The sequence below is a fragment of the Leucopleurus acutus genome (genome assembly GCF_964270905.1).
Source record: "Leucopleurus acutus genome assembly, chromosome: 2".
In the NCBI taxonomy this organism is placed as follows: domain Eukaryota; kingdom Metazoa; phylum Chordata; class Mammalia; order Artiodactyla; family Delphinidae; genus Leucopleurus; species Leucopleurus acutus.
Window position 1 is genome coordinate 131753127 of NC_139143.1, and position 15221 is coordinate 131768347.

At 36.9% G+C, this 15221-nt stretch overlaps 1 protein-coding gene across 1 annotated transcript in view; it reads left to right on the plus strand.

Moving 5' to 3' along the window:
• NEGR1 (neuronal growth regulator 1) overlaps positions 1-15221 on the plus strand; it is a gene marked incomplete at both ends in the record, with an annotated part of 926063 nt that overhangs the window by 729057 nt on the left and 181785 nt on the right. The window contains one exon of the mRNA XM_082863364.1: positions 1720-1840. Within this exon, the coding sequence (XP_082719490.1) occupies positions 1720-1840 (121 nt within the window). The remainder of the gene's footprint in view (positions 1-1719; positions 1841-15221) is intronic.

The following is a 15221-nucleotide window of genomic DNA, read 5'->3' on the forward strand; positions in this document are numbered from 1 at the left end:
GTTGTGTAAATCTCAGTTTGAGAGCAGAAGACTGATACCTTAGCTCAAGCAGTCAGGTAGAGAAGGGACAGTCTCCTTTCCTCTGCCTTTTCTATTCAGGCCTTCAATTGACTGTATGATGTGCACCCAACATGGGAAGGGCAGTATGCTGCTGAATTCACTGATTCAAATTCTAATCACATTAGAAATACCCTCACAGTCACACCCAGAAATAATGTTTAGCAAATATCTGAATGCTCTATGACCCAATCAAGTTGATGCAAAATGAACCATCACACTCTGTCTCCTGCTACTGCCCCTTCTTTCTCTTTGCTTCAGTCACACTGATCTCCTTGCTATTTCTCAACTGAACCAGGCTTGCTTCAGCCTCAGAGCCTTACTGCAAGCTGTTCCTTCTACCAGTAAGGCTCTTTCTCCAGATACTCACATAGCAAACTCGCTCATCTACATCATCTTTGCTTAAATCTTTCCTTGTCAATGAGTCCTACTCAGATTAGCTTTTATAAAATTGCAGCCCATTCCTTGCTCTAATTCCTCTTACCTTGCTCTAATGCTTTTTTTTTTTACGATATTTCTTCTAACATTTTATTTAAATTATTTATTTTATTTACTGCTGATACTCTGTCTCCTCATCCACCCCCACCCCCAACCCCACCCCCCACCCCACCCCCGTCTAGAATGTAAACTTTATCATGTCAGGGAGTTTAACTGCTTGTGCCTTGAGAAAGGCCTGGTATGTATCAATGGCTCAATAACTATTTGATGAATAAAAGAAATGGCTATGGTATATATAATATATATATATTATATATATATTATATATAATGAAGCTTTTTAAGCATCATTTTGTGCCGGGCACTGTGCTTTGACCTCTGAATATGCAGAGATGAATCAGATATTTACCCTGCCTTTAGGCAGCGACAAAGACGCCTGGCATACCCATAAATAATTACAATACAAGATAGAAAGTGTGTTGTATGAGAGATTTAGATAAACTACTCAAAGGGGAAAGGTATTTCCAGCCAGAGCAGCAGGGGAGAGTATAGAAATGGTGACCCCTAAATTTGGGTCTTGGATCTGTAGAAATGGTGAAGAATAGCATTCTAGGTAGAAGGAACCACATTTAAAAAAATCACTAATGTGCTAAAGCATAGGGAGTAGGGAAAACCACAGAATATGGAAAGAACTCAGACTTTGAGTCAACATGTCTGACGTCAAATCCAAACTCTGAAGCTAAGTAGCTGTGTGACCTTAGACAAATTATTTAACCTCTCTGAGTTTCAGTTCTCACATCTGTAAAATTGGGATAATGCCATCTCGCCTAGAGTATTCTGTGAGGAAATCATGAACATAAAGCACCAAACCCCCTGACTTGCTCCCAGCCATCACTCAGTGAATAAGAGCTATTATTGGAGTGTAGTTTGACTGGAGTACAGATGAAATGTTCCCCTCAACAATGCCATTTTCCAATAGGAAGCAAGGCCAAAATGTATTGCATTTACTCTGCACTCCCTGGGAACATTCATCTATTGTCCAACTTGAAAAATGAAGCTGAAAATTCATAAGAGAAGCATAAAACACTGAAAATGTGATGCATTGGCCTATCAGACATAAGATTACTTTGACTATAGAAGGAATAAAAATATGTGTGCTCTATATTTTGGTTGAAGATTATTTTAACTTACCCGCAGTTTCTTTCTTTCTTTGTTTCTTTTTCAGTTGCTCCTACGATTCAGGAAATTAAATCTGGCACTGTGGCCCCGGGACGCAGCGGATTGATAAGATGTGAAGGTGCGGGTGTGCCGCCTCCGGCCTTTGAATGGTACAAAGGAGAGAAGAAGTAAGGACCTTGTGATTATTACTCTGTTTCAAGCACTTTGAACTAATGTGTTTGTGTTTCAGATATTTACTTTAAGCAGTTTCTTTAACTGGCTTGAATGATTCTCAGCAGCCTTTTCTCTGGCAGGCAAACTGAAGAGGCCCACGTGGTGGGGATGAGTAGCTAACAGCATCCAGAAGAAATGTCCACTTTGGTTTATATGATCTCAGAAATTCCTTCAAATCCCCCATCACTGGTGCATTTCATTTCTTTCCCTCCCTTCTGAGCCAGCACACCATTGCTCTTGCTGGCAACCATGTTTACTTGGGAAATAAACCAGCTCTTAAAGGACTTGGGCACAGTTTCCATGAGAGCACTCCAAAAGCAATCGGAGCTGTGGACTCCACCTGGCTTCCTTGATAATCCTCAACCCTTTCACCTGCTTCCCTCTCCCACAAGTCATTTTAACATTTTCTTTCATAGAATGTGGCATTTAAGTATTCTATCACTAAAGGGACTGTAGAGGGATAAAATACATGGTTGAATGACTAACCAAGGGGATTTGAGGACTACTCTAACTTCAGAGGAGCTTGGGGAGCTTCAGAAAGCCTTAGCAAGAGCTGTTGAACAAGAGAAGACAGAACTTGATGACTTCCTCTTTACTTTCAACCAGTGGGCTCAGTCAGATCTCTTCACCTGCTCTTATCAAGCCATCAAAGAAGAATAGGCCCCCCTGGGTAAAATGGCAGATGTAATGCAGAGGGGAGGGTATTATCTATAATATATATATTTTTGCTTCAAAACTAGGGAAGGGATGTATTCAAGAAAATGTTAGTTTGGACCATATGAACTTTCCATTTTTCAGTCAAAAAGGCTAAATGTTGGCAATCTCATACTATTCAACATATACATATGGGGTTTATTTATTAGTGTCATGGCTCATAACTAATTACAGCTAAACATCTGAACAGAAAACAGGTGAAATCACATAAGAACTTAGATGTTGCCACAATGGATGAGCATGGATGTGACATAAGCAGGTATTTTGTTTCTTAAACTGTAATCAAAAGAGGATTTATGGAAGATATTCTCTTTCAACATCAGGCTTAACAATAAAAGATATCCCCATAGCTATCTCATTTGTTTTGGATAACTGACAGTGGTTTTACCTAAAAATTTTCATAGTTGTTTTTTATGCAACCTATTCTACAATTTGGGCTGCTCAATTACTACTTCTTTTTACTAATTAATTAATGCTTTTACTAATTCTAAATCTTTGTATCTTCCTGGAAGCCCCTATATTTTTCTATACCTAGAATTAGATAAACTGGTCTGTGATCACCCTTGTCCCATGTTACAGGATTACATATCTGGCAATATAACATTTCTCAGATTCTGATAATCCAGGCTGGGAAGTCTTCAGTTTGTGAAGGTCTTTAGAGATAAACATCTGGGAGAGTGGTTCTCAGTCCTTTGAAAATTATGAAACCCTTTGTTCAAATGCAATCTTTTTTGGAAGACCAATATGTAATATCTGTGAAAGTAAGGGTGAATGGAGCCTCAGTTCCATCTGCTCTGAGCCTGCCCTTCCATTAGGATGTCCTTGCAGCCCCTCCTCCCCATCTCTGGTTCTCCGCAAAGCACAGTCTTAAAAATTGACTTCAATTATTTTACATATCTTTCAAAGTCACCTTTGAAACTGTGTCATACCTTTCTTAAAGGCTAACAAGCAGAATTATTGTTGGCAGCACAAGTGAGAACTCCTTTGCTAAAGTCCATTTTGTTTCTAATAATTTTTTTTGCTATACCTCTCTCTTCCCCTTTCCTAAATTCAGTGACCATTGTCAAAACAGGCAACAACAATCCTCAGCCCACTTTCTTGGCCTATAGCAAAGGTAGCAAAGAGCCAATTGGTGTCCACAGTCATAGCTTCAGTGATTTTTGTTTTTCCAAGTGGGGAGATGGACTATAGCTTTTATTAGATTTTCAAAGGAGTTTAGAATCACTGCTAAAAAAGGTGGATAGATTGCCCCCAGTCAGTGCCCCTCCCCAATACACTCACACATGAGAAAATCTAGCCGCTATGAAAATCAAATGCACTTATCAAAGGCAAACATATTTTCACTTCAGAATGAAGTATACATTTATCATTTGTTAGAGTTATATTTGAGGAAATATTCAAATTCTCAAATACCACTAGAATATATAAATTCCTCTTAAAATTATAGAAAAGCAAGTTTGAGTATATGCAGGGAGTAAGAGAGAGAAAAATTCTGCTTGCTGAATGATTGTTGTTACACTCACTAAGAGCATCTACCGTGCTATCTAAAGGGCCCAGGCCATTTAAAATATTTATTTCATCAAAATGAAAAACTATGTGTGGTTGGGAGTCCGCCTGCCGATGCAGGGGACACGGGTTCGTGCCCCGGTCCGGGAAGATCCCACATGCCATGGAGCGGCTGGGCCCGTGAGCCATGGCCACTGAGCCTGCGCTTCCGGAGCCTGTGCTCCTTAACGGGAGAGGCCACAACAGTGAGAGACCCACGTACCACAAAAAAAAAAAAAAAAAAAAAAAGCAAAGAAAAACTATGTAATGAGCGCCTGATATTTAACATTAACCCATTTTATTTTCACAACAAACCTATAAGATAGATACTACTCACTTTTTGCTGAAGAGAAACAAAAGCACAGTGTTTTTAAGTAATTTGCACAAGTCTATAGTTAGTGACAGAGCTGGGATTTGAGCCCAGGAAGTCTTGCAAATATTCATGCAGAGTCTGTGGATTTAACCCTTATACTATGGCACCCAGTATTGTTCATGGGACCTCAGAGTCTATCAAAAATAATTTGAAATATCAATGTTAAATGCCAGGGTAAATGCATTGCAGGTAATTTACAAGTTAGCAAAATAAAAGACTGCACGTACGAACACTCACTTATACTTTCCCAATTGGTTTCATCAAAGACACAGAAATAATGGATTCAAGGTAACCAGACAGAAAAGAAACAGATACACCATGTTTTCAAGTTGTTTTCTTGACCTCAAGGTCATTACCAGGAGCATGAGGCTGACAGAGACTGTCGGAACAGAGCAAAGTTTTTACAAGATCTTGAGTTTTATTTCCTAGAGATCTTTTATACTTGAGGTTTACAAAAAACATTCAGAAATAACTTACTCTCTTCACTTATACTTAAGGGGATGTTTATAAAAACTCATCTCGCTTAAATCAAGATCTTCAAAGCCAGATCTTCATTCAAATAAATATAAACAAATAAACACAAACAAATAAACAAGAGGAAGTACCTGATCATCTCTAATCTTATCTCTGCGTATAGTTCTTCCACATCCTGTACAATCCGTTTCTGTGTGCTGGGAATAATATGCTTGAAAGCCTTTAAAAAAAAAACCTGCAAAATGAAGCACAATTTAAAGAAAAGAAAGAAACGTTACTGAGGATAAATCACTTTCCAGGACCTTTAAATTCTCTCTCATTTATTCTTCAGACCTCTGTGAGGTATGATTTATTATCCTCAATTTACTGATGGCAAAACGGAAACATAAGAGACTTAACCTGTCTAAGAGCACTCACTTAAAAGATGCTGTCGGGACACATTTTAGATTTGTCAACCTCTCAGCCCATGTTCTTTCCCTCGTATACATTGTCATTATTAGTTATCTATTGCGAAGTACAAATCAACCCAAAATTTAGCAGCTTAAAACAGTAAGCTTTTGTTAGCTCAGTGTCCGTGGGTCAGGAATCCAGGAGCAGTTAGTGGGATATGGCTCAGTGTCTTTGACTTAGTTCCTGTCAAATGTCACCTGGCGCTGATCCTCCGAAGGCTTGCCTAGGGCAGGAGAATCAGCTTCTGAGGTAGCTCGCTCACATGTCCTACAAGTTGGTGCCTGTTATTGACTGAAGGCCTCTGTTAATCACCATACAGACCTATAAATAGGGCTGCTAGACGTCTTCATGGCAACACAGTTGACTTTCCCCAGAACTAGTGATTCAAGAGAAACCATAGAAGCTGTTCATGATTCTAGTCTCAGAAATCTCTATCTTTTCTGCAATATATTATTGGTTATAAAAGGTGACTCTATTCAAAAAGGGAGAGGTAATAGGGGAACATAAATATCAAGAGGTGAGAATCATCAGATGCCATCTTCAAAGATGGCTGTTACATTGTCTCCCTCATGGATGATGTAATTGTTTATATATTAGAAATATTAGCTATTTGACCTTTAGTCTATTGCACTGTTTGGGTAAGCATCATGAGAAAGACTAAAGTTATATACTTGTTATTAAGATATCCCTTTGTATAAAATGGTCATTTTTTAACACTATATTCTCTTTCAGCATACCTGGCAGGGAAAATTCTAATAGGCTAAATTTTACTCTCTATATAAAAACATTTTAAGTATTGGGAAAACTAAAGTTCAGAGTTCAATTACACAGAGAACCAAAATTTTAAACTTTTTTTCTTAATAACAGAGGAGATTGATAAAAAGAAATACACTCCTTATATGCAGTGAAAGGACACTTCAGAATACACTAAGTAAATAATGTTTTTGATAACATGAAATAAGTTCATCTATAGCTTGAGAACAGTACATTCACTTAGGATTAAGACCAAAAACATAAACTAAATTTTAATGGACTAACATTTAAATTGGTATTGCAAAAACATAGGTTTTGTATCACTTTGTGGAGATGGTATTACCATCTTGTCTTAGATCAGAATTTTATTATTTGCTTACTTAGTTGAATTCCCTCCTATTTTTTTTAGCTTTCCTCAAATCCAAGCCTGCAACCTAGAGAGACATGCCTTCTTATTTTTTATGATGAGTTTAACTGCTCCAATCTTATAAAATACTACATACTTTATTCACTTTGCCTATTTTTAGGTAAATGGACAATTGTAGCAATGTCTTTTTAGAGTTCTTTAATCATAACAGGGTTTCTCTCTTAATTCTCTGTTATGATTTAAGATAGGGATACAAATGTTACAAATAAGTAAATACAAATTTCATCCATAAGTGAAAAACAAATATGTTATAAAACATTAAAATGATCACTATATCAGTTAAAAAACAAACATGTATCTAAAAATTGAACATTTTATGATGAGAACTTATAATATTTTGACTTTTTAAGCAATGAATTTCAAATTTAGTCTATGAATTTTTGTCATTCTTTACAACAAATAACATGCCAGCACACCTCTCACTTCAGAATCCTGTTAATGGTTCAGTCTACACCACTGCTTCAGAGGAAATATGATGAGCATTACCTTATTGCCTATTGTAAAGGATTTATTATCTATGTGCATAAAACATGCATGCACATGTCACAAAATGTATACAGGTACCACTGAATGGACAGAAAAATGCCAAAATCAACCAGGTAGAGAATGCCAGGTTCACATTACACAGAAGTATGATGACCTTTTTCAATCAGGTTAGGTTTTCATTTTAGGGAATGATGATTTTTTACTATTGGCTTTACAGAGGTAAGGTGAACTTGAGAAATCATAGTGAAGTGGAGTGACCTTTCCTCTCTTTTTACCTATTCTAGATTATTTACTACTGAATCATCTTGATGGGCCATAAATTTCATCTGAGTTATTCACTTTGATGAATGAATGTAAGAGGGAGGGTCTTCTTTCCTTCTTTTATTTTCAAGGGGACCAGAAAAATGAGTTAAAATATTTCTCTGTATCTTCTTTGCTGTTTTTTCATTTAATTTATGTGTGTCAAAGTTATGAATACATCACATTTGTATAACCCGTTATGATTTTCAAGCATTTTTATATACGGTAGTTTAACAAAATGTGCGCGTTTTTACATTGCACTTACAGCAGAGTCAACTCTTCAAGCTTTGGGTGCTACATAAGAGAGAAAATGAGAAAGAGATAAATATATAATAGTAACAATTTAAATGACATGGACTTGTTACTCTAAAGATGTACAATAGGAGACATATTCCTTGCTAAAACTTCAATCATGCTTCATTCTCATTTGCCTCTGATAGTGTATCTCTCCATTCTAAGTGAGATTCTCAGGTGGAAAATGGGTATCTAATATAACATCATTCTAAAACAAAAAGCAACTATTTCACCCAGTGCCCAACCATGGAGAATGATGTAAAGCAGTGGTCCACAACATTTTTGGAACATATATCCCTATGAGTAAAATTTGAAACTTAGCAAAACTAGCAATATATGCATACTTATTTGTAAATTATGTATATGCATTTCTGAACTGGTATATTGCTTACATTAAATGACCAACAACAGATAAAATTTAAAAGATGAGATACAAATGCAACATAAATGGACATTTTATTATTTTTTTCCCATACTCCAACAGATCACTTTGTACCCACCTTGAAGTACTTGCCCTCCATTTTGGAGACTCTTGTAAAGTACGTTAGTTTAAAGTAAGGACGTTTAGGGAATTGTCAAGGGCAGTTTTAATGACATGCAACTTTTACCCTACATGCTGACTTTGCAGTCTTACAACACATATTATGTAACTTAATGTACTAACTTACCCATTCCTTGCAAAATTCTAACTAGATTATGCCTGAGAAAAATGCTATCTCATAAAGGTAAAATAACTTGTTGAAGGGAAGTACAGAATGGGAAGTAAAATCTAATTTCAAGGAAAACTTGGGAGGTGATGGATATGTTTATGGTCTTGATATTGATGGTTTCACAGGTGTATAATAATTCCCAAACTCATTGAGTTGTATATATAAAATATGTACAACTTCATATACATCAATTATACCTCAATAAAGTGATTTAAAAAACAATAAAAACCCTAACATATGTATAAAAGGGATAACTGTATAAAAAATAAATAAAATAAAATACAAAAATTCAAAAAAAAATAAATAAATAAATCTTAAAAAATCCTTAATTTTCTGACTCTTGTGTCAAGATATCTCTCTTTTAGATTTTATACCACATTTTTGATTATTAGGAAGAGACTAGAATTATAATTCTCTACACACACACACGCACATGCACACGCACACGCACACACCCCCTGCCCATCACCCCTTTCATCCTCTCATTTGCAAGGCCGTTATTATAAGAGTAGCAGTTACATATTTTGATTTAGAATGGTACAAGAAATAGCCTCATTGCCACCCCATGTTAAAAATGATCTTCCCTGATGACCTGAGCTTTTACTCCTTCTCATTGGGCCCTTATCTGTGAGATAATCTGCAAAATTTGAAAAGGAAATAAATTCCTGTGTTGAAAGAACTTGCATTTCTAATGTTATCTCATTATTATGTATTTGCTTGTTTGTTTGTTAGTTTATTAATTTAATCCTGATGATATTTCACTCTTTTTTACAACCAAAGTCTTATCAATACAACTCCATCACCCCTGTGATGACTTGGTCATCCAAGGCCAAGATGATAAAGGGTAAATATCTGAAACAAATGGGAGCATCTCAATTACTGGGAACTGGAGAGCACATGTACATGTAAGACATAAATACATATTATTACATTGAAAACTTTGGGCCAGTCAGACAAAGTTGAAAGTGGACCAATTCCAATTTGCATCTCCTGACTTAGCATTTACAACTTACAAAAATCACCAAAATGAAATAAGTACTAAGAAAACCCTAAGAGAATCCTAAGTCCTTGAAAGTACACAGCCAGGGTCCATTCAACTCAAATCAGAGCATTAACAAGTGCTTCAGGGAAAAGGTAGCTTTTGTGCTGGGCACCAAAGAATGAATAGTATTTCCAAATATCGCAAGGGGTGAAGAATAATCATTAGCAAGAAAAGAACGCAGTCAATTCATCTGAGTATTGTGTGGAGAGTTTTTTATACTCTGGGGTACAGGATGTGAAATATGGTGTAATAGAAGGTAGGTTTAGAAAGGTCTCTTAGGGAAAGACTTGAGGGATCTTAAATGTCATGATAAGACACTTGGGCTGGATTCCATAGGCATTGGGAAGCCATCGGAGGGCTTTGCAAGAATAGTAAAATGATCTACTCCCCATCTTCACAAAATGTTTCTGAAGCAGTTGGGAGGAATGGGTGGGAAAGATATAAAATATGGCTTAAACTAGGGTATTGGTTGTGCAGTTTAAAAGCAAGAGAGAGAAAAGGTAGTATTTGTATGTTTCAGTGTCTGATTAAATACAAGGAAAGGATAATTTGAAAGTAATTCCAAGTTTTCTATCTCAATAACAAGGTTGAATAGTGAAGTTATTAGCTGAGGCTGGGAGCACAGGAAAAGAGATTTGGAAGAGATCTGAGTGCTGAGTTTGGTTTGGGACATTCTGAAATTGGGTGTTAATACTGGATAAACAGTCCACCAGCAAACAGGATTTTGGTTGTGTTCTTAAAATTCATAGCGATATTTCCAAAATAAATATTTGATCTTATCACTTGGTCCTTGAATCCTTCAGTGGTTTCTTTTTTCTTTTTTTTTTACATGGGCCTCTCACCGTTGTGGCCTCTCCCATTGTGGAGCACAGGCTCCGGACGCGCAGGCTCAGCGGCCATGGCTCACGGGCCTAGCCACTCTGCGACATGTGGGATCTTCCCGGACCGGGGCACGAACCTGTGTCCCCTGCATTGGCAGGCGGACTCTCAACCACTGCACCACCAGGGAAGCCCCAGTGGTTTCTGATTTTCCCTAGAATCAAGTCCTAACAGCACAGCATGGCATAGGAGGCCTTTGTGTTCTAGCACCTGTTGACCTCTCTGGCTATGAATCTTGCCATTCTGCTGTCTCACAATAGGGGTTTAGCCATCCTGAAATATTTAATTCCCAAGCTGTGACATGATCTCTGTCTTTCAAGCCTCTTCATATGTTGGCCGCTTTGCTTATAAGCCCCTTCCACACACCCCAACCCTGGCTACCTTTGACTGACTGCCTTCCACTAGGCCTTTAGTCTCAATTCAGATGTCACCTTCTCTCAGAAAATACCCTGAACCTTTTCTCCTAGAAGAGGAAGCTCTCCAGATGTACTCCTATTTGCTCACCTCTGTCAAAGCACAAAGATGCTGTGTTAACCCTCATGTTCACAGCATCTAACATGGTGTTTGGAACACACTCTGTTGCAAGAAAGCACTGTGGCCTTTTCATATTGATAAAGTAGAGCCATTCTTATTTTAATACACTTTCAAATTGGTAAGAGAATATTAGTAGAATTGCATCATCCCCTTAGACTGAGGAACACTGTAAACCCAATGTGTGATTACAGAAGAGAAGCTGGTATAAGTTGCTCAATTCTGACTTCCCAGAATTTCTTCTTTGTGAACGTGGTCTCTGCAAAATGGTTGTGTTGGTATATTGTGGGATGAAATTTGACATTAAAATCATGGGCACATTGATATTAGAAAAGCAGTTCAAGCAGAGAGGAGAAATCTAGTCAAGGCCAGGTTGTCAGGGATACAGGACTCACTGCAGTCAGGGAGATTGACACCTGCATTGTAGCCTTTGTTTATTTGATGTAGGGTTAAAAGGCAATATCCTCCCTGTGCAAATCAATCTGTCACAAGTAAGGCAGCCCAAAGGTCTCCAATCTAAAATTATTAATTTCATTAAAATTCATAAAATAAATAAGGCATACATTTTAAATAGGCTAATAAAGTCTAAAATCATTAAAATGTCCTAACATATTATAATAACATTAATTTATTCAAATGTACAACTAAAGATAGATACCCCTTGGGGCTAAGACAGCGATGCATGATATTCTTCAGTCTGTTCCTGGGAATAAATGATACATTGTTTTTGAGGCTTAAGTGCCAAGCAATACAGTAAACCAATAGGTTGCTATAGCAGCATGTTCACATAAATTTTCATTTCTCGCTGGTTTCTAGCAGTTCCTACTCCTCCCTCTTTTTACTTTTTTTTTTTTAATTTACCTTGCACGTCTGTGAAAAGCCTAGATGAGGTTGATAATGTGCATGTAATTGATACTGAGTTTGGCACATCTTGAAATCATGATGCCATGATTCTTTCAGTCACTCTCCTAGATCTTTTCTTTAAAAATAATTTCCTGTAAGCTCAATATTTTAATATTTTCCTGCCCTCTGAGAGGAAATGTATCCGTTCTAAGAAACAGACCCTATCATTGAACAATAATAACACCTATCATATATCTAGTGCCTACTGCATTTGATATATATGTTTGTGTGTATATATATATATATGCATAGATATTACATTTTATACATTTAAAAAACATTCTTACATCAACACTTTGAGATTGGTTTCATTTTTCCCATTTCACAGATGAAAAAACTAAGCATTAAAAGAAAGTAAAGACATAATTCATTCAGTAGAACATGCAATAATTACTTACTGTGCAACTATTAAGTGCCCAGCGCTCTACTACATATTTAGAGTACAATGAATAACAAAACCAACCAGGATCCTTGACTGAATGGAGTTACACTCTAATGGGAAATATAGAACATAATCAAAAGTCACGCAAATATATGAAAACTTACAACTGAAATGGTGTTACAAAGAGACGTATTTGATGTTATAATCATGATTTGACCAAGTCAGAGAGAACAAAGTAACTCCATAGCATCACTAGAATTTGGACTTTAGAGACAATTCTGGACTTAAAAATATTGCATTCTTGACACTCTTCTAGGTTTTATTTTTTTCTGTCATTCTTGATATAGCATGCATATACACTGTGGGGAGAGATTTACTACCACCCAAATATTTAGTGAACCTAGGGGAAGAAAACAAAAGAGAATTATGCTGAAGGGGTGTGTGTGTGTGTGTGTGTGTGTGTGTGTGTGTGTGTGTGTCAAGGAAGGTAGCCTGAGGAGGGAGGTGAAAGCCCACTTCATGCTTCTCATCTTGGGACTGTGAGTAGTCTGAAAGGCTGACTCCATCGGAGGCTAAAGACACCTGCTGTAAGATGCTGCACTGATGGACAGAGTTAAGCCCATAATAGATGGTTAAAAGGCCTCGAGTTCAGGGAAATCTCCAGACAGCTGGCTGAACTGGACCCTACATTTTTGTTTGACTTTCTACCCCATTAGTTTCACTTTATGGATTGAACCTGGCTTTCCTGGCATGAATGTCACATAGCACTTTGTTATTTAGCTCCACTGGTTTTATTCCCTGGTTTAACTTGATTTCCTTCAACCAACCATGATTTCTGACTTGTCTCTCCAAACTCAAATACAATATCCTGGTTCCTACTTGGTGATCTGAATATATCAATTACTACTTTGGGAGGATACCAATAGTCAGAAGACCTGGATTTGAATTTTGGTTCTACCACTTATCAGATGGTAGAAAATAAATTTACTTAATTTTTCTAAATTTCTTTTTTTTCTCATCTGTAAAATGGGACTAATAATGCTTACCTCCTAGGATTGCTGTGAAGATTAGTTGTTATACATTTGAAAATGCTTAAATGTCAGTTTTCCACACTCTTAACACTAAACTTTTTTTGTACAATGTTGAAATTTTTATGTTAGATTACTTCAGTCATAAATGTGTTGAGAATAGCTAACATTTTCTACATACATAAAGCATTCCTGCTCACACTGAAAAGACTAGAAATACAGAATTCAAAGCCAAATATATACCTAAGCTGGAACTTTATCACTGAGAGAGGCATTATAAGGTGTGTTGTGCAAGGACCTATATGCCACCTCAGTGTCATCTTCAGATTTTCAGGTATAGCTAAGGCCCGTTAGATAGTAACTGTGTCATATTTGTCTTTTTTCCTTTGGTTCCTAAATCAAGTATAAGAGGCATTTACTCATCATTTGATAACTAAATTAAAATTCATTTCCATTAAGACCATACCAGAGTTCTTACTATTACCCATGACTTTTTCTAAAGCTCTTTTTTTTGAGTTATATCTTTAGTTCATACTACTTCTTGGAACTCCCACAAGCCTGAAATCTAATGCTGGAAGTAACGTTCCTTTTCTTTGTAAATATAACTCTTATGACTCCAGAACTACTTACCTTCCCCTACTGTCTTCCATCTTTCCTATGCTACCACCCAAATATCAATTAATAAGACTGTATTCATCTTATCCAGTTGTACGACATGATATATTATTATCCTGTTCTTTTGCAATTCTAGTCTGATAAAAGGTCTATTATCATTCAAGAACACCTCTCCCACTCCAATTTCAAGTTATTTTAATACTGTGTTGTTGTCTGACACACACGTTTCCTATACCAACAATGAAGTTTTTCTGTGACTATTTGCACCTGAAAGTTTGTTTATCTAGAAAGTTTGTTTATCTAGAAATATCTATTGTTACTCCTGATCTGGGAAAGCAGATAATAAACAATAGTCCCAAAATGTGTAGTGAGGCTGGATTTATATAGAAAATGAATGAAGTCAGGTTTAGCTGCTCCATTTATTTTTGCACCCTCAACAATTAGTGCCAATGGCTATGTGATCAGTTCTGCTGTTGTTATGTTGTGGCCATCCTAGATAGCTACTGCCTAAGAGAGGTTATGATTGTGAAGCTTGTTAACATTTCATGTGTCAGAAATAGAAGTACCGTCATTATTAGTATGTTTTCCACGTGGTGCTTCTGACTGACACTAAAAAATGTAAAGAACTATTCTAATTCAGAGCTAGTTCGTTGGTCAGGTTATGTCAGTTATGAGTTGGCTGCATCTGCTGGCAAAGCAAATAGCTTGCAGTGCACGGATTTATGAGACATTAGCAAAAGACAGAAGAAAGAAGAGGGAGGGCAATGGTATTCAGTATGTGTCCTAGTCCATTTGAGCTACTATAACAAAATACCACAGACTGAGTAGCTTATAAACAAAAGAAATTTATCTCACAGTTCTGGAGGCTGAAAGTCCAAGATCAGGGTGCCAGCATGGTCCAGTGAGGGTCCTCTTTTGGGTCCCAGACTTTTCAGTGTATCCTCGTATGGCAGAAGAAGCTAGGGATCTCTCTGGAACCTCTTTTATAAAGTACTCATCTCAACCATGAAGCTTCCACCTTCATGACTTTTAACCACCTCACAAAGACCCCACCTACTAACCCCATTGTCTTTGGGACTTAGGATTTTAATGTATGAATTTTGGGAGGACACAGTCAGATCATAGTGGTTTGGAACAAATTCCTATTGGAGTCAGAGGGTAGAGGACAGCAGAGTCCACAGTAATAGAAGAATCTTATATACATGGCATCCACTGAATGGTAAAAATGCAAAAAATAAAAACGACCAGGCATTTCTAAGCAACCACTATATGTTTCTGATCTCCTGCTGAGGAAAAGAATGCCATATTTCATTCCTAGCTTATTAGAATTTGTTTCTCTCTTTTTGAGGGTAGGGGCTATAAGAAAACATCTCTCATTCTATAATCTAAGTCAGTATAAGAACCATTCTTTTATAACTTGAAAGAGTTA